This window comes from Kockiozyma suomiensis (genome assembly GCF_038497685.1).
Source record: "Kockiozyma suomiensis strain NRRL Y-17356 unplaced genomic scaffold V2V93scaffold_11, whole genome shotgun sequence".
NCBI classification, from domain to species: domain Eukaryota; kingdom Fungi; phylum Ascomycota; class Lipomycetes; order Lipomycetales; family Lipomycetaceae; genus Kockiozyma; species Kockiozyma suomiensis.
In genome coordinates this window covers 521874-545122 of record NW_027117674.1, presented here as the reverse complement: position 1 = coordinate 545122, position 23249 = coordinate 521874, and the positions used below count along the sequence as shown (strand labels likewise).

At 44.8% G+C, this 23249-nt stretch overlaps 9 protein-coding genes across 9 annotated transcripts; 5 read left to right on the top strand and 4 right to left on the bottom strand.

Annotated features, from left to right (window-relative positions):
* Nucleotides 1-251: 251 nt before the first annotated feature.
* On the bottom strand, nucleotides 252-2991 carry V2V93DRAFT_387780 (glycosyl hydrolases family 31-domain-containing protein). The gene is made up of 2 exons (XM_066912310.1): nucleotides 2747-2991; nucleotides 252-2679 (listed from the first exon to the last, which is right to left on the bottom strand). Exons 1-2 carry the CDS (start codon nucleotides 2852-2854, stop codon nucleotides 340-342), a joined length of 2448 nt encoding a protein of 815 aa, XP_066764574.1. The 5' UTR covers nucleotides 2855-2991; the 3' UTR covers nucleotides 252-339.
* Nucleotides 2992-4402: 1411 nt separating this feature from the next.
* Nucleotides 4403-6637, top strand: V2V93DRAFT_373431 (general substrate transporter). The gene is made up of 4 exons (XM_066910981.1): nucleotides 4403-4472; nucleotides 4535-4729; nucleotides 4791-4881; nucleotides 4969-6637. The coding sequence occupies exons 2-4, from the start codon at nucleotides 4568-4570 to the stop codon at nucleotides 6303-6305; spliced, it is 1590 nt and encodes a 529-aa protein (XP_066764573.1). The 5' UTR covers nucleotides 4403-4472; nucleotides 4535-4567; the 3' UTR covers nucleotides 6306-6637.
* On the bottom strand, nucleotides 6424-9957 carry V2V93DRAFT_406661 (uncharacterized protein). The gene is made up of 2 exons (XM_066912672.1): nucleotides 9599-9957; nucleotides 6424-9540 (listed from the first exon to the last, which is right to left on the bottom strand). Exons 1-2 carry the CDS (start codon nucleotides 9791-9793, stop codon nucleotides 6733-6735), a joined length of 3003 nt encoding a protein of 1000 aa, XP_066764572.1. The 5' UTR covers nucleotides 9794-9957; the 3' UTR covers nucleotides 6424-6732.
* Nucleotides 9958-10577: 620 nt separating this feature from the next.
* Nucleotides 10578-12028, bottom strand: V2V93DRAFT_58050 (uncharacterized protein). Its single transcript, XM_066912736.1, has one exon. The coding sequence runs from the start codon at nucleotides 11841-11843 to the stop codon at nucleotides 10806-10808; it is 1038 nt and encodes a 345-aa protein (XP_066764571.1). The 5' UTR covers nucleotides 11844-12028; the 3' UTR covers nucleotides 10578-10805.
* Nucleotides 11816-13087, top strand: V2V93DRAFT_373426 (uncharacterized protein). The gene has a single exon (XM_066910980.1). It carries the CDS (start codon nucleotides 12213-12215, stop codon nucleotides 12987-12989), a length of 777 nt encoding a protein of 258 aa, XP_066764570.1. The 5' UTR covers nucleotides 11816-12212; the 3' UTR covers nucleotides 12990-13087.
* Nucleotides 13088-14833: 1746 nt separating this feature from the next.
* V2V93DRAFT_373421 (Alpha/Beta hydrolase protein) lies at nucleotides 14834-16401 on the top strand. The gene is made up of 2 exons (XM_066910979.1): nucleotides 14834-15354; nucleotides 15424-16401. The coding sequence occupies exons 1-2, from the start codon at nucleotides 15237-15239 to the stop codon at nucleotides 16224-16226; spliced, it is 921 nt and encodes a 306-aa protein (XP_066764569.1). The 5' UTR covers nucleotides 14834-15236; the 3' UTR covers nucleotides 16227-16401.
* A 155-nt stretch (nucleotides 16402-16556) lies between these two features.
* Nucleotides 16557-18289, top strand: V2V93DRAFT_373420 (amidase signature domain-containing protein). Its single transcript, XM_066910978.1, has one exon. The coding sequence runs from the start codon at nucleotides 16588-16590 to the stop codon at nucleotides 18241-18243; it is 1656 nt and encodes a 551-aa protein (XP_066764568.1). The 5' UTR covers nucleotides 16557-16587; the 3' UTR covers nucleotides 18244-18289.
* A 136-nt stretch (nucleotides 18290-18425) lies between these two features.
* Nucleotides 18426-22030, top strand: V2V93DRAFT_373418 (uncharacterized protein). The gene is made up of 2 exons (XM_066910977.1): nucleotides 18426-19044; nucleotides 19112-22030. The coding sequence occupies exons 1-2, from the start codon at nucleotides 18583-18585 to the stop codon at nucleotides 21803-21805; spliced, it is 3156 nt and encodes a 1051-aa protein (XP_066764567.1). The 5' UTR covers nucleotides 18426-18582; the 3' UTR covers nucleotides 21806-22030.
* Nucleotides 21818-23059, bottom strand: V2V93DRAFT_373417 (uncharacterized protein). The gene is made up of 2 exons (XM_066910976.1): nucleotides 22602-23059; nucleotides 21818-22548 (listed from the first exon to the last, which is right to left on the bottom strand). Exons 1-2 carry the CDS (start codon nucleotides 23013-23015, stop codon nucleotides 22189-22191), a joined length of 774 nt encoding a protein of 257 aa, XP_066764566.1. The 5' UTR covers nucleotides 23016-23059; the 3' UTR covers nucleotides 21818-22188.
* Nucleotides 23060-23249: the final 190 nt, after the last annotated feature.

The following is a 23249-nucleotide window of genomic DNA, read 5'->3' as shown; positions in this document are numbered from 1 at the left end:
TGTAAAACGGTACTGCTGCAGAAGCGTCGACCCAGTTACTTAATGACTATCGGCAATTCCTCTCAATTAACACAGACGACATACGCTTGGCCCACAACTAACCTCTAGAGCTAATTCTGGTGAGTTCATGCTCGGGATAGATTTGTTAATGGGTCACAATGGAGCTGAAATTACAATCACGCCGATCATTACTTTGATTTGAACGTTGGCAAAGGTCCTATTTAAAGTAACGGTATGATTTGGACATTTGTCTATTATTATGTATACAAAATTTTAATTTAAATCTCTATATCTTTTCTATCAATTTCTCTTCTAAAGCGTCTTCCATCATCTATTAGGTTAATTCAAACCTACGCTAACTTTCTTAGCGCCAGCGGTAACCGGGAGCACAAACTCGGATCCTTTTTTAGACAAGCCATACGATACAACTCCGTCGATAGTCACAGTTCCAACGTTAGGAACAGCAACAATGCTCAGAGACCAATCATCAGCAGTGCCGTGAATAACTTCAGCTACTAGCTCAGTTTCGGAAATGGAGAGCTTCAAAGAGACTTTATTGTCCCCGCCGCAGTCCTCCCAATTAGGGATGTCAATCAGCTTTTCGTCAACAGAAGCAGAAGCATTAACAAGCAAAGTAAAATGACTGGCCCAATCATAATCAACTTTATCGTCAACCGCACCGCGAACTATAGCTCCAGATGGCTTTAATAAAGACGGAAGAGAGAAAAAGTCATGGCTCTCTTTTAAAAATTTTCCTCCAGTTCGTAGTTTGCCATCAAAGAGCCCATACCACTGTCCTTTTGTCTCGGGAATATAATATTCTACATCGCCCTCCCCATTAAAAACAGGAGCAACGAGAATTTCCGATCCAAGAAAATACTGAGTATCAACCGTCCATGATGAGGCATCATCAGGGAATTCCAAAAATGTAGCACGCAGCATAGGAATACCTTTATTGTGCGCAATACGAGCCTGTGCAAAAAGATAAGGCATATTGGTGTGTTTGAATTTCACAAATTTCGCCAATACTTTTTCTGCTTCTCCGGTAGGGTCTATGATCCATGGCACCCGATAGCTGTTGCTACCGTGGAGTCTTGAATGAGATGACATAAGACCGAATGCAATCCAGCGTTTGTACAGTGCTGGATCTGGATTTCCTTCAAATCCTCCAATATCATGCGCCCAATATCCAAATCCAGAAAGCGCAAGGGATAGACCTCCGCGAAGAGTCTCAGCCATTGCCTCAAAAGTTGAATATGGATCTCCTCCCCAATGAACTGGAAATCGCTGCACACCGGCAGTTGCCGAGCGCGCAAAAACAGCTGCCTCATTCTTACCTAATTTGCGCTCAATAACTTCAAAAGTAGCTTTATTATATAAGAACGGATAGTAGTTATGCATTTTAGCTGGATCAGATCCATCAAAATATACCGCATCGCCAGTTGGAATACGCTCTCCAAAATCAGTCTTAAATGAATCAACACCTAGATCAATAAGCTTGCCGAGCTTTTCCTGATACCAATTCCAGGCTTCAGGATTCGTAAAATCGACAAATCCCATTCCCGCTTGCCAGTAATCGTACTGCCAAACACTGCCGTCTGCTTTCTTGATGAAGTAGCCTTTAGAAGCACCTTCGTCAAAGATGGAAGATTCTTGGGCGATGTAAGGATTGATCCAAACACATATGTGAAGACCACGCTCTTTGAGAGCTTTGAGATCTGAGGCGGCATCCGGAAAGTAATCTTTGTCAAATTCAAAGTCGCACCATTCAAAGCCTTTCATCCAAAAGCAGTCGTAATGAAAAACTGATACAGGAATATCTCGCTCCTTCATTCCATCGAGAAATTGGTTTACTGTAGTGGCATCATATTCAGTGGTAAAAGAAGTGCTGAGCCATAAACCAAAAGTCCACTTTGGTGGAAGTGCTGGACGTCCAGTTAGAGTGGTATACTTTTCAAGAATGGCTTTTGGCGATGGGCCATGAATTAAATACATTGAAAGCTGCTCTCCGGGAATTAGGATGTTGACCCGAGTAGTCCTTTCAGACTGGATTTCGTAAGAAATCAATGATGAAGACGGAATAAATACACCATATCCTTTTGAGGATAAGAAGAAAGGAATATTTTTGTAAGTCAACTCTGAACCTGTTCCTCCATCATCGTTCCACATGTCAATGCTCTGACCATTCTTGACGAAGGGTCCGAATCGCTCACCTAAGCCATACAGCTTCTCACCTACACCGAGCTGCAACTGATAAGTGATATATCGGGTTCCGCGATTAGGATCGGTATAGTTCAACTTGGGGTGAGCTGCCGTAGTTCCTTGTTTCACATAGCCAACTGATCGCCAACCAAGTTTCGTCAGAAGCTTCTTCTTTCCCGCGGTAGGATCTGTCGCATAGAAATCCAGATTGAACGACTTGGGTCTTGTATCTAGCTCAGCAGAGAGATTTCCTACCGAAAATGTAGCCGAATTATCATCTTTGGTAACTGAGACTTCGCTGGTTCTTTCGGGCGGTCCGTCTGGGAAGAGCTCGAAGTGTGGACCTACATCCGTAGAAGCTTGAGCTTTCCAATGGGTAGATGACAGATAAAGTATATCATTCGCAGGAGAGGTGATGCTGTGAGATAGCGTTGGATTGTTAAGAGTATCACCTCTGAAATTCAGTGGTTTCGAGCACTACAAGAGAGGAGAATATTAGCTGAAATCCGCGAAAAAAAACCAACCCACATAATCAAAGACGTACAGTAACAGCATACAACTCATCATCGGAGGTACGAGTTTTGACAACCTCTACCGCCCAGTCAATGATAGTGTCTGCCGCAGGGTGCCAGCACCCGTGAGAGATCTTCATGATAGGCAGATATGGTTTAGATGTTGTAGTTAAGGTGATTCAAAAGGTTGATATAGGCGTAGAATAATTATAGGCGAAAAGAACTGCGCGTAAAATAGCCCAATCTGTAAGAATTCGGCTACTAACTCCGTAAAAGCTAAAAGTGGGGGACGATATTAGCGTCCACTATCAGTGGCGGCTGCGGCTGCGGCTGAGGCTAGCCGTACACTTCTGTAGGCTTGCGAATAACCCTGGGAGAATTGTGCACATAGCCACTAGGTTTATAGAATATATTTACTCGGATACCATTATGCGTATACTCTCCAGCATGAGGTGCTTTTAAGGCTATTCTGGCTCTGTGGCTGCCGGATTTTCTTTTTTATACAACTGCAATTGGCGAAATTGTCTCGGCTTCTATCATGTCGGGTAAAGGTAGCTGAATGTGGGAGGATCCGGATTTCCGCTTTTAGCCGGAGTAAGCTTGAGAATGTGGGGGAAACAGAACCAATTGCGTCTATGCATACTCAAAACAGAAATAGAGTTGCATCTTAATCTGCCAGATAATCGAAGTGTTTTGATTAACCGCTATATAGCAAGTCATTTCCTAGCTTTTCAAAGGGGACGAGGACCCAAATTCGAATGAAGAAAAGATAGAAAGACATTTTAATTTTGATAATATATAGATTACAAGAACTGATACTATTCTACACGGAGTTTGAATATAGATGAATGCGAAGAGGACGACCATCAAAAGATATTTCGATGACTTCATTGTAGTCATATTTCAACCGAAGCGCCACACAGCCGACATTGTCCGCTGGCATATCTCTAATTTGCCTGATACTGCCAATGGCGGCAATTATGAATGCATAATTTGCTACTTTATCCACCCGCAGAAGGTCGCATGTCAACTAATTGGTCTGCTCTGTAGGCACCGACGAATCGTTTCGTTACTCCTGTTATTGCTTCCGTAGCAGTGTATTTGATAGATTACTTTGTACGAGAAACGTAAATATGGTAATACGTCAATGACATTTTAACATGTTATCTGGAAGGGCTGTACTGCTGTCAAATAGAAGCACTGTACGCTACAAGTATTCGTATAGAATATTTAGCCAAGCGCTAATACGCCGCAGAATAACTTACAAAAACTGGCGTGATTTTTACTCTCTCATTCAATTTATAGATATCTGGTCGAGGTTGCTAACTATCTGGTTATCATATGATTTGTTTTGAGTTTTCGAACTACATCACACTTCCGGAAAATATTGACGGCATCAGCACGGGTTGAAGATTCCCAAGTGAGATAGCTCAAAGATTGCCCCACATCAACAGAGTTCCGGGTGTGTTAAGTTTTGACTCTGAAACTTTACTTTTATCCTGGCAGTCAGTCTACATACATTCTGTCGGTGTCAAGAATAAGAGTCTATCGATATACAGCGCATAAAAAAATAAATAAAAAAGTATTTTTTGTATTAAAAGTTAATACATCTGCAACATTGCAAGCAAGCTTAGTGAGGTCGTGAGGGTAAATCTGGCGGGTAATTTCGTAGCGTGTGGCGTCGGTCAGGCTAACACTCCGCGTCCGGGGTTCCAGCGACCTTCCCGCGTTAGGTGCAGTGGCCTTACACACGCCGGGGTAAGTTCGCAGCTGATGACATATAACTCTGTGCGTCCCCGCCATAACGTAATTTTCTCCAGACTTTTTTTCCCTCTATTTTCTTTGGTGTAGTTATGGACTCTTCCACAACGAAGAAATTATCGAACTCAGATGAGCAACCTGGTACGGAGCTTTCCAACCTTAGAAAGACCGACTCGGGTGATATAGAGCGTCAAATCAGTCCATATGCGCAGAAACTGAATGCCTACACGTGGTTCTGTAGCACATTTGTTGTTGTACGTAGCTTCATTTTCCTCGATCGTGGTGGTCGTTGGACTGTACTAAAATTTGCTTCAGGTTGGATCTTTGCTTTATGGTATCGACTCTGGTATCGTGTCTACCACCATTTCGCACGATGCATTCAAATCTTATTTTGCCCCTTTCACTTGTATGTTTTTTGGTTTTTTTTTTACTGTTTTGGGGTTTCCTTGCTCGTCGTTCTAGTATCGTCAAAGGCTAATTAAATAATACGTAGCCTCTATCAAGGGAGCTGTCGTATCGACATTTTCTGGTGGTGCCTTTTTTGGTGTGCTCTTCTCAGGCTGGGCAGCTGACTCATGGGGCCGTAAGCGCACTATTATGTTTGCTGCTGTGTGGGCAGTTATAGCTGGAATTATTCAAGCGGCGTCCGTTCATGTAGGTATGCTAATTGCGGGGCGCATCATTGGCGGTTTCGCTGTCGGAATCATGAATATGGTAATCCCTGTTTACAACTCCGAGATTGCCCCTACTTCAAAGCGAGGTTTGATTACTGGTCTTCATGGTCAGTTTGTTGGATTTGGATTTGCCCTGGCCAATTGGATAGGTTTTGGATGCTCTTATGCTTCTAATTCTTTCCAATGGCGCTTTCCTCTAGCGTTCCAGTGTGCACCGGCTATAATCCTCTTGATTGGTATGCCATTTCTGCCTTATTCCCCACGTTGGCTTCTTGAGAAAGATCGATCGGAAGAAGCTTATTCTGTTCTTCGTAAACTTCATGGTGAAGTCAATCTCGTCAATCCAGCATACCAGGAGTATTTTGACCAAGAATTTGAAAAAATGCAACAACAGATTCGATACGAGAGAGTGCTTAAAGCGGGTAGCATGAAAAACTTGATTGCAAAGCCTAGCAATCGCAAGAGACTACTTCTTTCAATTGCGATCCAAGTTTTTGCCCAGTTATCGGGTATTAATGTTGTCAACTATTATCAGACAGATATATACGAAGGAGTTGGTATTACTGGACACACTGTTACTCTTTTAGCATCACTCTATGGAATGGTGGGACCGGCTTTCAACTTAATATGTATCTTCTATGTTGATAGGTTTGGAAGAAGGTCAGCATTATACATTACTGGTGTTGCAATGGCAATTGATCTGGCTATTGTGATGGGTCTTACCGCAAATTACTCTGGTACTGATAACAAGGTCGGTCAGGGCTTTGCAATCGCGTTTGTTTTCCTCTTCTCTGCCATCTACTCTCTTGGATACAACTCAATTCATTACATTTATGTTCCTGAGATTATGAATCAAGAGGTTCGAGCTAAAGGAACTGCCGTTGCTGTTATTTGTAATGTTCTTGTGAACATCGTGTTCAACCAGATTTCTCCAATCGCTTTCAGTAACGTTGGGTTCAAATACTACGGTGTTTTTATCGCTCTTAATTGTGTCGGCGCTATTGTTGTGTTTTTCTTCTTTCCAGAGACTAAGGGTAAGTCTCTTGAAGAGATTAACGCGTTGTTTGGCGAAGAAGTTATTGTCAGTCGAAATGAGCTTGTAGAAATGGGAAAGGTTGATGAACGCGATGGAACAAATGCTCAACACCGCGAGTAAAATTTGAGTTTGAATTATTTGATTAGCAGAAATACGTACTTTTAACTTATAGCATCTTTGATTCCGCCGTTGCGAGTTATGATTAGTTATATATGAGCAGTAAAAGATGAATTGTCACCCCAATTCTTAAATGCTATAGTTAGCAGTTATCATGTATAATCTTTGTCAGAGCTAGAAATCTGCTTTTTGCGGAATCCTAAGACGTATTATATCGTGACGCTGATATATTTTACGTCTAGCTATTGCATCTACGATGTTCATCTCTTACTAAATAATAGAAAGCGAGCACAAGCGTACTTCAGGAATACTACTCGCAACTGATTCCAGAAAGCACAATCGGCTTGAATGTTTAGAAGGGGCTAATTTTAAGAATAACATTATGATTCACAGTATGCCTCCTGTAGCCCAAAATCAAAGCTTCGCCGTGCTATACATATGCATGAGCAGTACCGAATCCAGAATACATAAATCGATCAGAGTCAACATCCAATCCTGCATGCTCCTCCATATCTCCTATTCCAGACTGTCGCGCCCCTGTGCCTGCATCATGGCTACCATTACTAACGTACCCCCATCCTTGAAGAGCAGCGCCTCCCATATAGTCATTCGTCTCTAGCATGGCAATGCTGGCACCCAATTTGTCACCAAACATTAGCGCTTCATCTACCGCAACAACATCACTCTGCGGTTGATGAGGATACGATAGGGACGAACCGTTAAAAGGATAGGGTTGAGACGACGGTTTCGTATACATGGAAAATTGCAAAGGCTGAGACTGCATCAATGCTTGCTGCTCGGATACCGCACGTTTCAGTTTCTGTTCGCGTCTTTCAACCCCACCCACGACCTCGTGCCTCACATACTCTATCAAAACCCCGACCACCAACCCCGGTTTGTAAGCACCGTAATAAGCTACGGAGAATCGCTTAATCCATACATGGGTTTTTACAAACGCCTGGTAAAGCCGATGCAAACCACACACACTTCGATCATCATATTGGAAAGCCATATCAGGTACTAGCCATCGCTCGTCTTGGGAGTCTTGATCCGCTGCGCTGCTAGAAAGAGCAGGAGGAATAGTGGTTCCTTCTGGGTCGGCATAGTATGCCTTTAATATACCATTCATTACAAGGGCAATCGGGTAGAAAAAATTGCGCAGTGAAAACGGAACTAAAAGCCACTCAAAACCGTTGAACAGTCGCTCATGGTGGAGACATGTCGCCATGGTGTCTAACATCTTTAAAGCACAGCGTAGCCGTGCGCGTCGAAATTTCTCGGCTGACTCAATATCCTTCGGAGCAAATGATCTCAATAGAGACAGCTGAAGTCGCAAAAACAGCAGCAGGATTAGATATTTCTGCATAAGGTTATAAGAGTCCTGTGGGCCGGACATGGAAGCATCACCTTGCATAATCGAGATCAAAGACTGGAACGAGCTAAGATGCGTCTCTTCAAAAGCATCCATCCGAGTCATCATAGTTTCAAATTCTTCATAGGTCAAAACCAAATCAGGAGTCATAAGTCTGTTAAGAATGCTGCGGGCTAGCAATGCCCATTCTATGTGGGTCTGTATAAATGGAAGAGACAGCTGCTCGAGCTGGGTAACAGAATCTGGGAAACCACGAATACGGTTTAGAGAAGTATCGCACATCTCTAGCGGAATGGAAAATGGAAGAGCCAAATCGTGCGAGCGGTAAGTGTCGAGAATTACCATCTGAGACCATAGCATTCGCCAAAGATCGGCAAGATTTGGCGGCATGCTAGGAAACAATGAAGGGTCACGATGTAGGCCCATACTCATGCCTACCTGGCAAAGCATACCCAAGAATCCAGCCGCATCCGAGCCATCAGATCCATCGCCATCTTCAGGTGCTACCATCTGATGTAAACGTATGCATATCAGAGTCTGAGCGACCACAAGATTGGGCTTGCCCATATAATTTGTTTCCCGTAAACATGACCATACAAAAGATAGCAATCTAGGACCAAACAAGACGGAATAAGAATCGTCAAACCCTGCGCTCGATGGCTTCCAGTCTGGTGCTAAACTTAGTCGACCGAGACGAAGCATCATAGCAAAAAGGGCGGCGCCACGCATATCGTTTTTCCGTGTCGACATCCAGAATGGCTTAGAGTCTCTGTTCCCGCCTGACTTGCTGCTCTCCTGTACTGCTAGCTCCTTTGCCTTCCAATACTTCGCCATATCTGATCGAAATACTGCTGGATTCACAACAGGGAACATAATATTTGCGGATTGCATGAAGCGATCAATAAAGAACTCGCATATCGGACGTAGCTCGAGACGTGGGAATAGATTTATGGGATCCGCCTGTACGTCAAAGATTTCATCCACGTGTTTCTTCAAGGCTGCTGGAATGTAAGACAGTTTTGGAATGGATGTGTCGTGGGATGTACGCCCCTTTTTTGGCGCAGAGAAACTGGTAGTCTTCCCCACATTATTGCAAGTTGGATCTGACTGGTTCCGAGAATAAATAAGCTTTTTGGCCTTGTCGACCTTATCCAGAAAAGCCTTAATAAATTCGTCTTCTCGAATCGCAGCTACACCTGATAGGGGACCGAAGTACGTGAGTCTATTTGTCTTGATACTCATCTCCGGTTGCAAAATGTGCATATCCATAGCTGACAACGGGACTGGTGGGGTGGATGTTTCATGTCTTGGATCTTGATGTAGACGCAGCAGATCGCGATGAACTTGATCTAGCTTGTCTTGTGACTGGCTCTGCTGAGCTGATGCGGGAATGGAACCGGTAAAAGAATCAATGTCAGGAATAACAATTCCCGAACGCGAAAGCTGGTTTAGCATGCTTTCCATGCGTTCCATACGTGATTGAAGTTGAGTGTATGTAGATGCCGCATGAGAATCGACGGCAGAAGCGGAAGGAAAAGACAAAGAAGAAATAAAAGTCGGAGGTGCCGAAGGCTCATAGGAGATGAACGTAGGCTTCTCTTGAGGAGGCGGAGAAAGTGCGGACTGAATAGGTGGCTTAGGAGCGAGTGCTGGAGGTGGTAACTGACGACGTACAGCTTGCTCAGATTTTTGCGCCTGTACAGCGTATGAAGAAGACGACGTCCCCAACCCTCGAGTGGATGCTGATGATGCAGTTTTTGGTTGCGGACGGCATAATAAATCAGAACCAAAAGGCTTCGCAGCGTATATACACATTCCCACAGTGTTGTGAACGACGCATGCAGAGCACGGCTGATTGCGGTCGCACTGTAAGAATTAGAATGAGCTTTTTTTATCAGCATTAAATAACATAGAAAAGATATACCTTGAGCTTTCTTTGCCTGCAAATGGCGCAGACGACCGGAATCCGTCTGCGCTTGCGCACCAATTTGGATGGCTCGCTCTCACTGGGCTTATATTCGGGGGATTTATACGATTCCGACGATACTGGATTTACCAGCGTTGCAATAGATGACGAGCTAGACGACGCGTCCAAAGAATTCTTGGATAAATGGCTCATCTCATTTTTATTTATACGTATTTCAATCAGAAGATGATGTTCTTGCTCTGCTGTGGAAGTCGGACTTTAGGCTGCTAGTCCAAAATCTGCGCTCCAGACCGTAGCAAACGCCTAAAGCCGCGGAGCGAGTTACCGCTACCCTATTATAGCCATTTCAAGACCCGATTGGTTAAATATTGTTATAAGACTGATTTTGCCAATTTTATTTATTTATATAATTAAATATTATAGCCTATCTGACGAGTATAATGGAGAACTATCTGCCTAAGATTCTCAATAGAGTCAGTCGCCGTGGGACAAGCTAGTGAATAGAGGTCTAGCTGAGATCGTATATGTTTACATGCCAGTAACCAAGCCTTCTGTGCCAGCAGACCTATATTTATGAATGAGCCCTGCAGCCACCCATAAATACGACGTTATAATACACGTTGATAGTGTTGATAGCGCCAGGAAAATCATATAATAATATTTAAATAAAGGACTCATGGAGTAGTTTGACTAAGCATCCAGGCTGCTCAACATATGCTTCTAAAATACATCGAGAGGTACTCGTCTAAGCCGGCGCAAGTAGCGGACTCGAGCAACGAAGTAGATCTAATTCATAACTGTATATAATTAATTATTTACAGAAAACTTCAAATATCTGTTTTACGGGAGCGGCCTTAAAAATGCTGGTAATTTAAGAAATAGGCAAAATCTGTAAATATTGAAATAGATAAACGATCTTGATCGCTGCGGCGCAGCATCCGCTCAGATAATTGCTGAAATATCTACCATTGCATACAATTGATCTTCAAACTGATAAAGCATCAGTTGATGAGAACTTATTGTTTGGGATAAAATCAACAATATAATAAGTAGTAAATCAGCAATTATATAATATTTTCTATTTTTCTCTTTACTAGTAAGCTGGAAATAATCTGACTTGAAGTGAATCACTATTTTGCATTCAGACTATAGAGGAAATGTTGCGCTACAATCATTTGCTAAAATAAATTACTATAAAGATAAATCATGGATTATGAGACCTTGGAGAGTTAGTAGGTAGACTTCCAAGCTCGATATTATTTTTCCTAAGACGATCACTGCGAGATTCTCGAACACCGTATCCTCGAGAGCTGAAAATTGCTCGTACGCGGGATCCACGATGTTTGTACATAATCATATAAACAAGGGTAGCAATTACAAACAGCACAGCAACTGGAACAACTATACCGATGGCGATTTTGCCTGAACGAGATAAACCAGAGTGATAGCTGCTGTCACCGTCGCTCCCGAGAACGTTGTCAGAAGGAAGACGAGAGATTGGATAAACAGCGTCCGAAACAGTATTGATGAATCTGAGAATTGGCCCAGAAGTTGTGCCGACATGCGACGCATTTGAATTGGCAGAAACGACAGGAATAATATTGAGATAAAAGTAACCGTTAACATTGACAGATGTAAAGTTGTCGAGAACGGTTAGAGGATAGAACCCATAGGAGTTCAAAATATAACCAGTCTCAAAGATGTGGTCATCGTCATCGCTACCAGAAGTCAGACTGCCTAGAGCGCGCCCTTGCAATTTGACATGGACAATATCGTCGATACCGCCGCCAAAGTATGAGGGGTCCCAAGTGATGAAGTAGGTTTCACCAACGACAAGTTCAGATGCGTTCAGTGGAGTGCAGAACGGACTACCTGGGAAGTCGTCGTCCGTAGTCGGGAGGCGCTCAGCCCAGCAGCCAAGTACTGGAGCCGCTGTCTGCGAGAAGATCTCGTCAGTTGCAGCAGGAGTTGGAGAAGGGTTGATAGTTGTCGAGGCGGAGACGACGGCTGTAGTGTCATAGGGAATTCCCGAGTTATCAAGAGATACCCATTTGGAAGAGGTCCACGATACGGGGAAGGATGTAGGAGACGGCGAGACAGTGACCCCAGCGTAGACTGACGGTGTAACTGTGACTACGATCCCGGACGAAGTCGCGGTCCAAGGCGGAAGGGCAACAACGGCTGTTGCGGCAGATGCTGCTATGGCCGACGGGAGAAGACTAAGGAGCAGCAAGAGCAGCATCGTCAGTTTGGGCGGAATACAACTTGGATCAGCATCCCCAGCAATCGCATCCAAGCGACGACAACCCAGTATTTACAGTCTCTGGCTGACGGGATCATGCCGCGGCTAGGGCCTTCTGCGGTCTCGGCCTGCGGCTTCGAGATGTCGGTATGCCTTTGCCGCCTTCCGCAAACCAAGTCGAGACCGTAGTCGAGACTGTAGGGTTTTGGACTCACTGATGTGTACTTCTCGAGACCGCCTTGGCAGGTCTACTTAAACTGCATCGAGCCTGCCCCAATGTTCGATTCTACTTTGTTTAATATTGTCAGTTGACAGCTGTAGCTCATCTAAAAGTTCTCCTGTCTTCCTGTCTAGCTGTCTACCGAAATCATGCAGTTCGCAATCGCTTTTGTTATCTCTGCTTTCTTCTCCCTAGTCGCTTCCCAGGCACATGGCGAGACTGGTGCTCAGGAGATGGGCCCTATGGCATTCTTGTGGCCGCCAGATCGTGATTGGTCTGACGACTCTGACAACACTGCACCTTGTGGCTCCGTTATCGGAGTTCGCAATCGTACTGAATTCCCGCTCGAGGACGGTTCCGTAGCTCTTGTGATGCAGGACTCAGCTTGGAACATCGAAGTCGCAATCTACTACGGATCCGAGGACCCGGTCTCGATCTCCCAATTTACTGATTTACTCCCCGAAGTGGCTTCTCTTGAAGCTGGCCATCAGTGCTACAGTATCGAGGATCAGCCGTCGAACGTCACTGCTGGATCGAACGCCACTCTTGAGATTCGCTACACCGCTGTCGATGACTCTGTAAACGCAACGCAGTATGCCTGCGCCGACATCACTTTTGTGACAGTCAAAGCCTTTAACTACACTATTCCGTGTTTTAATGTCTCGTACTCTGACTACGCCAATGCCGCCGCTTCTTCTTCGATCTCATCTGCACTCTCGTCATTAACGTCCGCATCATCAGCGGCGTACAAGTCTGATCACTCGACTGCTTCTGCTACCGCAACCTCTTCTGCTGCCACATCAGAAGTCAGTGCTGAGTCGTCGACTGCCGCTTCCGCATCGTCGACCGGCGATGCTGTCGCTAACTACGTCAGGACCAGCTCTGTTATCGGCCCTCTTGCTGCACTTATCGCGTTCCTTATTTAGATAGTTTAATAATGAGAGCCCCTAAATTGGAGAAGGACTTCTAAGTTATATACCGTAATTTAGATAGACGAAATAGATGTATATCGAATGCAATCCACGGCACGCTGGCTTGCCACCCCCTGACTCGCTGTTATCTCTGCTTAGATGATCAGATAACTGATGGTCCGATGTAAGCATAATCAGCTAGACTCTGCTACGCGAAACTTTAAAACGACCCTATTATGTCCAGCCTTCTCCGCTCACTCCACTGCAGGCTTCTAGGGTTTGCCATTGCATTTGCATATAACCAAATTATCGTTCATAGGAGAGCACATTTTTGTATTAATATAGTCCAGAGTAGGGCCTCCAGAAATAACGTATGCCGGCTCGAGCCGCCTTGTTGGCTGCACCGGAACACACCGAGGCACTTTCGAGAGCAGATCGACCTAGATCTAGGTGGGTCTGCACAGTGATAAACTACCCGAGACTTGTATTAGATGCATCAAAAAGCAGAAGAGCGACTCCTTGGCTAGGCGCGAACCAGTAGGCCACTGAAGCCGAGCCAAGTGAACCTGATTCTGGCTAAATACGCAGGTTGGCTGTTTATGTGTTCAGTAGTCCTTGTCAGGCAGTGCTCCATTCAGAGAATTTAGTGCACATTCTACAGAATTTGGACAATCAATACTGCGCTGACATCTATCAGCTTCGTAAAAAAGGGGTGCGGCGTAAACAGGACTGATACTTCGTATTTTTCTAGAGACGAGGTAATGCAGACGCATGAGATGCAGCAAGTAACTGCAGAAGCCCTCTAGGTATATACCAGCTTTCAGTAGAGTTTAATACTAGCTCATATATTTATCTTGAAATGAACCAGACTAGATGGGCCTTTGCTGTTGATACTAAAGATCTGGTAATGTGAAGAGGGTGGATCACTTGCAGCCGCAATCAGATCAGCAGACTGCTGTTCTGACAGTCATCGCACCCCGCAATATAGGGTCAATATACAACTCTACTGCCCGCAGACGTAAGGTGTTCAATAGACAATGCACTTGTGATCAAGAGAACTTGGCAATCCATTACATGCATCGAGTCAGAGTCAGGCCACTCGGTCTATTAGGCTATAAAATGATTAGAGAAAAAAAAATTATAAAACTATTGAATAGATGCCATCAGTATCGATGGCTAGAAGTAATGGTTGGGCTCTGGAGATGGCTAAAGTACGCTTTTATGCCCGGACCGGCTCAGCAATGTGCATCACTTTGCTTCATGTACGGCTATGTCAATAACCCAGATATCGATTGATAATTTATTTTTGATGTTCATCATTTCTCTAAATACAAAAGTACTTCTTGCTTGTGTATTGACTAGTCACCGATTAATACTCAATACACTACTAGAAGTATCATTGTCAGTGTTCACGCTGGTCATGAATGCGTTAACAGGTATATGTCAAACATGCATGCCATCCTCGGCCATCCAGCGAATGTAAGTGCTGCCAAGACTTAAAATCAGTCAAATTATTGTTGATTGCTCAAATTTTAAACAGCAGAGCTAATCATTTGGCATTTGCACATGAACTTGACAAGTTCCTGGACCATGTCATAGTATTCATCAAGGAGCTACGACGAGTTAGTCTTTCTCCACTGTAGTAGTATTATTCTACTCTGCCTAAAGTCTTAATTGTAGACTTTAAAAATATAACAGTTTCTTTTCAGGGAAAAGTGTTAACTTTATCTAATAATGACGAATGATAACTCGACTTTACTGTATGCAACAACTAAGATATGACACCCTTTTTCTATATAATGCTCGAGAAGCAATATATTTAAATATCTCTAAATCGCAAGACACATATCACAAACAGCATCGCTATGAAGCAATGGCTGGTGAAAAACTGTCTCTTGAAAGTCTTATTTGAAAGCTTACAGACAGCTAGGTGTTGTCAGCACCAATAAATTCCTTCCCCCCCTCTCTCGAATCCCTTACTCCCTTCTTATACTATTTTTATCTTCATGATCTTTTTTGTTCCTTCTCTATACAGCATATATTCGCTTTAAGAATAACTCCCTGGCCTCATATGTTTTATAATGTTTATATAAATTAATGATAATCAAACCCTTTTTTAGAACCTTCGGAACCCCACCAAATTTTGCGCCCCACATTCTAGTCCAGATTTCCGCAGCAGGATTCGTTCTTCACTTTTATCGCTTTGCTGATTTCTGATTTAGATTTTTTTCGTCTTTTCTATTCTGTATATACATTGCATCCATGCCTATCGCAAAGCTTGCATCTGGAGTCGAGATCGCTTATTCTGACTCTGGCGTTTCTATTGATGCAGAGCAGTACGACACAATCATCATCTGTCATGGCGTCGCTTTTAACAAAGGTATCTGCTCGACCCTCTAATGATTTTAACATGTTGGTTCGTCTTCTAAAATTGACGGCATTATTAAAGAATCCTTCACTCCGCTATTCCCGTATGCGTCCAAGCACAACCTGCGTATTCTTGCCTACAACCAGCGTGGATACAAGGGAACGACTCCTCTCACTCCTTCGCAAAAAGAGATGAAGCCAGATGATTGCATCGCTCAAAGTCAGTTATTTGTACGAGACCTTATAGGATTTGTTGACTTCGTCGTCAACACACTCTCAGTTCCGAACAAGCCAATCGTACTTGGATGGTCAAAAGGTACAACATTACTCCTTGGTCTTGCAGGGCCCGGCTTTCTGCCAGAGGATGAGCAGAAGCAAGCCCTTTCTAAAATATCTAGTTTGATACTGTTTGAGCCGCCTGGTAGTGCTTTTGGTCTACCTGTTACAAAAGACTACGCAGACGCAATGTCAACGATTTCGACCTCTGATCCAGATGCAGTGAGTTCCAGCTTCGGCAATTGGATTGCCGGATTTTATGAACCAGGGGAATCTGCTTATTATGCCAATTCACTTTCTATTCTCTCGCCGAAATTTATTAATATTGCAAATGAGCCAGATATGGTCCGACATGGATTCTATTGGAAGTTGACTTCCACTCCAGAAGCACAGTGGCAACTTACTAAATCAGCACTGTTAAATGATAGAGTTAAGATTGGTGTTTGCAGGAGTGGACATACCGCCGGATATCTGGTCGCTGCTTATAACGCAGCAGCAGAAATTGGTGCTCCTACCAAAGTTATAGATGACAAGGGTAATCATTTTGCATTTGCTCATGATCCTGAAAACTGGCTAGACCAAATTATAGCATTCAGCAAGGAGCTGTGACATTTTAGCCTTTCGCTCTCTATAACGTATTCTGCTCTGCCTAGAGTCGCAATCGTAGTTATTTAAAATGCGATACTCTTATCTTTAGGGAAAACTTTAAACTTATATCTGTATAGTGCTCATAAACCAATGCAATCAATTATTTCTAATTTAATAGATTACGATTCATACAGGACATCTTTTTATGAAACAGTTTCTGTGAAAATCTGTCTTGCAGAAGTTGATTTACATTGTAAAGGATGGCCCGGCTTCCATTATGGCTTATCGGGATGACTCGTCTAAACTTAAAAACACTTCCGAACGCAATCAGCATTCTTTGAGCGGTTCTTTCTCACAACTTGCTACAACGCAATCAGCAACAATGAAGCCAATTGTCTTTCCTTTTACTGAAAAGCCTTACCAGGAGTTGGTTGATGCTAAACTTGCCCAGCGTGAGTCAAAAATTCCTGCTGAATGGAAAATTGAGGTCGACCTTTCTCCGGTAAACTTGCTCCATGTTCCTTCCACCTGCGGCCTCCTATCTGCTCGAGAGCTTGAGATTACAGACAACTACGACTCCGTTGGTCTTCTGACTGAGATTGCAAAGGGAACATATACCTCAAAAGAAGTCACTATTGCATTCTGCAAGCGTGCTGCAATCGCGCAACAGTGTCTGAACTGCCTTACCGAAATTTTCTTTGACAGGGCAATCGAACGCGCCGAGTGGCTTGATGCTGAGTTTGCAAGAACTGGGGAAACCGTGGGACCTCTTCATGGACTGCCAATCTCTTTGAAAGATTCAATGTCTGTTGCGGGAGAGGACTCCGTTGTCGGAATTGCCGCCTACTGCTTCCAGCCTGAGAAGGAAAATAGTGTGGTTGTTGATATTTTGCTTAAGCTTGGAGCTGTAATGTATGTCAAGACCAATGTACCTCAGAGTATGATGGTTCCCGACACAGACAACAATGTTTTTGGCATTACACGTAACCCGATCCAGAAGGAGCTCACCGCCTCTGGTTCGTCTGGCGGATTGGCTGCTCTTATTAAATTCCGCGGATCGCTACTTGGTATCGGCACTGACGTTGGTGGCTCAATCCGAGTGCCCGCCTACACACACGGAGTCTACTCCATCAAACCTTCTAGTGGTCGTGTGCCGTACCACAACGTCAAGGGATACCTTGAGCCAGGTGCTGAGACTGCTGGTATTCTCTGCGTGAATGCGCCAATGGCTGTTTCAGTCCGTGACTTGGAATTTGTAATGAAGTGCATGTCTGACGCTGAGCCGTGGCTGTACGATCCTAGTTGCCAATACCTGCCTTGGATCGAACCCAAGCCTCTTGAAAGGAAGCTCGCGATTGGAGTTATTCGCTTTGATACCGAAGTGCAGACGCTGCCTCCTATTGCGCGCGTTCTGGACGAGACTGTTGAGAAGCTTAAAGCTGCCGGTCATGATATCGTCGAGCTTGAGCTCTACCTTGCACCCGAGATTTCGGAAAATGCGGTTAATCACTTCAAAGTCGACGGTGGTGCCTTCTTGCTCTCACAGCTTGCTATCACCGGCGAGCCGCTAACTGTCGCCAACCAGAACGGCGGTCTCTATCCTGATATTAAACGTGGACTGTCAGACTTTTACGCCTATTGTTCTACACGAGCTGAGCTTCAACTTGCTTGGCTGAAATATTGGGAGGCAACAGCAGGAAAGACCAAGTCTGGACTACCTGTCGACGCTCTGCTGCTTCCCATCCAGTCTTTCCCGCCGCGGCCTGAGGGATTCATGATCCGCTCTCATTTCTCGCGCACGTGGAATAATCTCGACTACCCTGGATTGATTTTCCAGGCAGGCAAAGTCGACTTTACAAAGGATGACAAGGAGATGCCTCCTCCTCTGAACGATATGGACGCACGCGCACAGTCTACATGGGCTAAGGGTGTTCGTGAGCGATTAGATGGATTCCCGATTGCTTTACAGCTTGTCGGTCAGCGCCAGATGGAGCCAAAGCTATTTCAGACGATGAACGAGATTAACAGAGTACTATGAGTCGAGTCCGAACAGATAATGTAATTAGAGAATATATCTTTTTTGAGTAAATACAGTAAATTGGCAGGCGATCGGCGTTAAACCGGCGTTCGCCAATGGTTGGAGATCAACCGGCTAGGTCAAGGGTTAAGCGGACATAGCGGTCTTTGGCGCGAATACGCACTCATCTCCAGTCCGGCCGTCTTGCTTGCAAGTTCGCCGAAACTTGCACCCTCATTCGGCTCTCCTGTCTCGGATATTCACCGAGTGTAAGTGCCTGGTTGCTTTACAAATCTCTTGAGTGTATCTTTAATACTGTAAGCCACTTCTGGCGGTACTCGGTATCAGCCTCAGTTCACGATGGACGTTGCAGACATCACAAACAGCCCGGAGAGCCGCTCTCCTGAGCAGAAGCAACGACCACCGCAGCATCAGACTTCGCAATATTCGGAGCATTCTTCGCCAAAGACACTGCCACATCCTACGACTTCTATGAATTATGTCTTGAATGCACCGTTCACGACTGTGCCGACTCCTTCTTTGCTTCCGCAGCGAGCCGTATCGACGCCGACTGATTCATTTGCTGAGCCACAGTACCATCATAAGCAGCAGCAGCAGCGGCAACCGGGCATCCATCAGACCCCAACTTACCAGCAAGCAAACTCGATGCACTATTTGACACAGCAGGATACTACCGGCCAGAAGAATCAATATTCTTACGACACGAGTCCAGCAGATGCAAAAATTGAAGAACCAAAGATTAATCGCAAGCGCCGACGCATTCCCGTCTCTTGCGCAGTATGTCGTCAGCGAAAGCTAAAGGTATCAACATTTATGTGCTGCTATAACAAAAGTAATAACGAGTCCTAATTTTTTTTCTCTTGATTAGTGCAATCGCATGCATCCGTGCTCAGGCTGTGTCCAGCACGGCACCGTAGCTCTTTGCGTCTATGCCGTGAAACCCTGGATTGCGCGAAACGTCACGGATACTGACAGTTCATCCTCCTCTTTGCTATCTCAATTACCTCCTGCGACATCAGTATATTGTACAGAGATCCCAGGAACGCAAACTTTCTCGATGAACCGACATCCGGGAAAGTCAGCAAGCTTGCCGCTTGAGCAGCCGACACCTGGCTCACTGCGAACCGTGGAATCTGAACTATCACCTGCTATGCACTCACAAGCCAAATTTTTTCCTCAGACTAGTTATTCGTCTGCAGGACCTTCTGTCGTGGCTGTTTCCGACCATTACAGACAAGACACTGAAAGAAATACTCAAGATGAAATGAGCGCTGTTAAACAGCTCCCTGGTGGAGTAACTCATATGCAGGAATACAATGAACTGAAATTGAGAATGGAAAGGCTTGAGAGAATGATTCAACGATCTGGCGCGAACGAGGATCACTCTAAGACAGAGAGCTCTAAAGCACCAGTGAAGCACGCTCCAATTTTCGATGATGCCGTGTCTGGTGCTAAAGAGTCCGCCACATCGACAACCTCACTCTCAGTCAGAATTCCTGCAAATGGAGAGGTTATCTCAGCTGTATTATCGTCTACAGACGAGAAGCGCCTGAGGCCTGACGTTAAAATCAAGCGGAATCGGTTTACCTATCGTGGACCCCTAAGCTCTCTTTCTGCTTTGTTGCAAGATAGCTATCTTGTCCAATTTGTAAGCAAAGATGAATTTATTCAGGCTAAGAGAGCGCAGAAAAAAACAGTCAAAGAGAAAAAAGCTGCTGCCTTGAAGACTATTGGGCATTTGCCGATGTCTCCTGAAAGTGAAGCTTTCTTGAAGGAGAACTTTGATGTAAATGCCGATCCGGTGACTGTGTTTCCGCGGTTAGAGCATCGAGGTTTGTGCGAGTATCTTATTACGCGATTTATGCAGAGCATCAATCTTGTCGTGCCTATAGTTCATCCGACCTCATTTCGAGCCGATATTATGAAGCATTGGGCATACAAGTGGAAGTGTCAAGCTGCCGGTGAGTCTTTCTTCGAGTCTAAAAAACTTGGGCACGATGATTGTGGGTCGAAGCATAAAGAGTATATGCGCGGTAATGCGTTGATAGCTATCATTCTCAGGCTGGGTAGAATGGCGTGTGGGAGTGACTGGACTCCTTCTAGTGCTGGCTTTAACGACAAATATGCGTCTCTTTTTGGATACCAGTTGCGGGATTTTGCATGGAAATGCTTGAGTGAGACCTCATATCTGCAGAAATCAGACTTTGTTTCTCTTCAAGTTCTTCTTGCCATAAGAATTCACAATATGTTGGCTGTCGAAGTCGGTGAAGGACTTGACTCTGCTGATTCTGTGTCTTTCTCAGGGCTGTTGTGCCAAGTAGCGTTATCTATGGGCTTACATCGTGATCCCGATAACTTTCCTCATGTGCCGCCTGATCTGGCAGATGCATGGCGTGTAATGTGGGGCGAGGTACTCTCGGTGGATACAGATAGGTCGCTATGCATCGACGTACCGTTTGCTCTATCTCTTGAAATGTCAGATACCTCCATCGATAAGCTTCGCGTGTTTTCCTCGGTGACATCAGACAATGAACAGCCATCTCTGCATTTTTTAAAGTGCAAGATCAATTTTTGTATTCTTGCCCGCAGTATTCTATCTCGACTCCAGATACCTAACTTTGTGCTTGAGAAGGAAGAATTTGAGCATCATATGGCTGCTTTGACGGAGTATGAAGAGCAAAATCTGAGCTCATTCCAGCTACTTGTTGAAATGATTAACGCGGAGACGCATTCAGCCGTATCAAGCCACCAAGACTCGTACGACTTGACACAAAAGTATATTTTGCAATTGCAGTTTTCGCATTTGCAGCTTACTCTTTTACGAGCTTATTCGCCCGCAACGAAAGCAGATGGGGAAAGGATTTATGTAGCGCGACTGAGGTGCGCAGAGAAGCAGCTTGATACGATAGTCACATGCAATCGTCGACCGCAGCTATTTTCCGGATTTATGCCTCTAATAACTCCCATCTCACTGCGCCATTCTCGGGTTTCGCTTTACTGTGTGATTACTGGGATATTTCGACAGATTGTGGATGCGCCCGTTGTTGTTGCTGCGCGTAAAGATGCTTTGCTCAAGGAGCAATGGCGCACACCGGATATGGCATTCCAGTATCAGACTGAAGATGTTTGCGATATAAAGCGACTCTTTCAGACTGTCAACAAGATATATGAGTGGGTTGAATCTGAGAGTGAGAGAGCCATTTCAGCTTTCCGGATAACGCAAGTTATGAAGATTTACATTAAAGCTTGCAACAACGCATTTAAGAACATTGCAGGATCTGTTGCCGATGCTGATCTGATACTGACGGATAATATGCTAGCTTCTGCTGTATCTGATCAAGCCGAAGGTGTGGCGTCGGAGTCGGCGTCTCAAACTACGGAGACAGATACAGGGGTGACTTCTGTTGACGGAAAAGAATGGACAGCGATCCTTAACTATCTTGAACTTGATTCTGCTGACACTATGATGGCTACTATGTACGATGACCAGGCAACGATAGGAGAATGGTGGCATGATTGGAGTATTTCGGTCGAGGACGCATTGACAGATCAGATGCAGTAGAAAGTGCCTCTATAAATTTATTGTATTCGGTTTATGATCTTAGTGATTTAAATTATATTGAGTTTTGTACTCTTGATTTTGATTTTGACATCGTGGCGTCTGAAAAGGGAAATTGCTTGCTTCTATTGGAGTATTATGAATCTTGGTTTTCATAAATCATTGTGTGCCGCTGCTTATTGCTCGAGAGCACGCTGTTTGCACTGTCCTCAATCTAAACCCTAAACCGCATTTTCCTTCGAGTCTTATTCAGATATTGTTATGTTTATTTTTTTGATTAGATGAATAGACATTTCAGAGGAAGGTACTAAATAATTAAAAAATGGGTAGATAAGATACAGCTTTCTCTCAAGAATCTGGATTTCAGCGAAGAATCACAGAACTTTTTATAGAACAAGGTATCCCAACACAGCGACGACGGCTCCCAAAATTCCGGAAGGAACAAGCGAATCAGCAGAAGCAACACTTGAAGTCGAGGCAGCAGAAGAAGTAGCCGCAGAAGAGGAAGACACGGTTGTAGAAGAGGCAGTAGCTGAGGCAGTAGCTGAGGCGGTGCTGTGGCTCGAGGAGGTGCTTGAAGACGTGCTAGAAGAGCTTGCGGACGCAGCAGAGCCGTCAGAGTCCAAACCGGCGGCCTGTTCAGATGCGGCAAGAGAACCCTCCCAGGCGGAGGTGGAGATGCCAGTCGAGTTGACGCAGAGGGAAGATGAGTCAGCTCCGGAGAGGGTAAGCGTGACATCAGCGCACTATAGTAGCAGTTAGAATGGCTCCTGGCGATAAATGATAAAAAATGGCATACATTGTAGAGCTCGCCATCGTCCGAGAGGTAAATAACCTGAATGGTACCATTGACAGAGGAGCCGTTCCAGACCTCGCTCTCGTAATCAACGGCAGAAATGCAGAAATTTCCTGAGCCAACAATCAAGAGCGGGTCGACGATGGAGTAGTTGAAACTGGCGGCATCAACACAGTCGTTTCCGAGGCAGAAGTTGACCTCGTATCCAGATGCGGCATGTGAAGAGGAGGTAAGGATAGGAGAACCATCGGGGTCAATGGAGGTACGGGGGAGGACTACGCTGTTGAGACCGCCGCATGGGCTGGACGCCTGAGTCTCGTGGTTAGCACCTCGGGAATCGGGGAAGGAGAGGGTGAAGTGAGCGAGTGCCGGGGATACCGCAAAAGCGAGTGAGGCGGCAACGGTAAAGAAACGCATTATAGAAGATAAAGAACGATTTTGTGTAATAGGTAGAAAGAGTGTGGTGAACAATGCACCAAAGAGGGCTTTCCGAGGATCTTTATAATGCGCTGTAGCTCGGCTCTCGATTGAGCCCTGTGCGCCGCAGTGCGGCTCGCTAAGAGAAGCACCGCCACCAGGCGAGCAAAATAATGAGCAAAATTACAACCCGGGCCACAGGACTCTATTCTCTATTTCCTAATTACATTGTAC

Excerpts from the sequence above, each read along its gene's own strand:
- V2V93DRAFT_373431 (XM_066910981.1), top strand. The coding sequence starts at position 4,568 with ATGGACTCTTCCACAACGAAGAAATTATCGAACTCAGATGAGCAACCT. Across the intron at positions 4,730-4,790 it reads TCTGTAGCACATTTGTTGTT|GTTGGATCTTTGCTTTATGG; the intron begins GTACGTAGCTTC and ends AATTTGCTTCAG. Across the intron at positions 4,882-4,968 it reads TTATTTTGCCCCTTTCACTT|CCTCTATCAAGGGAGCTGTC; the intron begins GTATGTTTTTTG and ends AATAATACGTAG.
- V2V93DRAFT_58050 (XM_066912736.1), bottom strand. The coding sequence starts at position 11,843 with ATGCTGCTCTTGCTGCTCCTTAGTCTTCTCCCGTCGGCCATAGCAGCA.
- V2V93DRAFT_373417 (XM_066910976.1), bottom strand. The coding sequence starts at position 23,015 with ATGCGTTTCTTTACCGTTGCCGCCTCACTCGCTTTTGCGGTATCCCCG. Across the intron at positions 22,549-22,601 it reads ACGATGGCGAGCTCTACAAT|TGCGCTGATGTCACGCTTAC; the intron begins GTATGCCATTTT and ends CTGCTACTATAG.
- V2V93DRAFT_373418 (XM_066910977.1), top strand. The coding sequence starts at position 18,583 with ATGGACGTTGCAGACATCACAAACAGCCCGGAGAGCCGCTCTCCTGAG. Across the intron at positions 19,045-19,111 it reads GTCGTCAGCGAAAGCTAAAG|TGCAATCGCATGCATCCGTG; the intron begins GTATCAACATTT and ends TCTCTTGATTAG.
- V2V93DRAFT_387780 (XM_066912310.1), bottom strand. The coding sequence starts at position 2,854 with ATGAAGATCTCTCACGGGTGCTGGCACCCTGCGGCAGACACTATCATT. Across the intron at positions 2,680-2,746 it reads ATGAGTTGTATGCTGTTACT|TGCTCGAAACCACTGAATTT; the intron begins GTACGTCTTTGA and ends CCTCTCTTGTAG.
- V2V93DRAFT_373426 (XM_066910980.1), top strand. The coding sequence starts at position 12,213 with ATGCAGTTCGCAATCGCTTTTGTTATCTCTGCTTTCTTCTCCCTAGTC.
- V2V93DRAFT_373421 (XM_066910979.1), top strand. The coding sequence starts at position 15,237 with ATGCCTATCGCAAAGCTTGCATCTGGAGTCGAGATCGCTTATTCTGAC. Across the intron at positions 15,355-15,423 it reads TGGCGTCGCTTTTAACAAAG|AATCCTTCACTCCGCTATTC; the intron begins GTATCTGCTCGA and ends GCATTATTAAAG.
- V2V93DRAFT_406661 (XM_066912672.1), bottom strand. The coding sequence starts at position 9,793 with ATGAGCCATTTATCCAAGAATTCTTTGGACGCGTCGTCTAGCTCGTCA. Across the intron at positions 9,541-9,598 it reads GCAGGCAAAGAAAGCTCAAG|TGCGACCGCAATCAGCCGTG; the intron begins GTATATCTTTTC and ends TAATTCTTACAG.
- V2V93DRAFT_373420 (XM_066910978.1), top strand. The coding sequence starts at position 16,588 with ATGAAGCCAATTGTCTTTCCTTTTACTGAAAAGCCTTACCAGGAGTTG.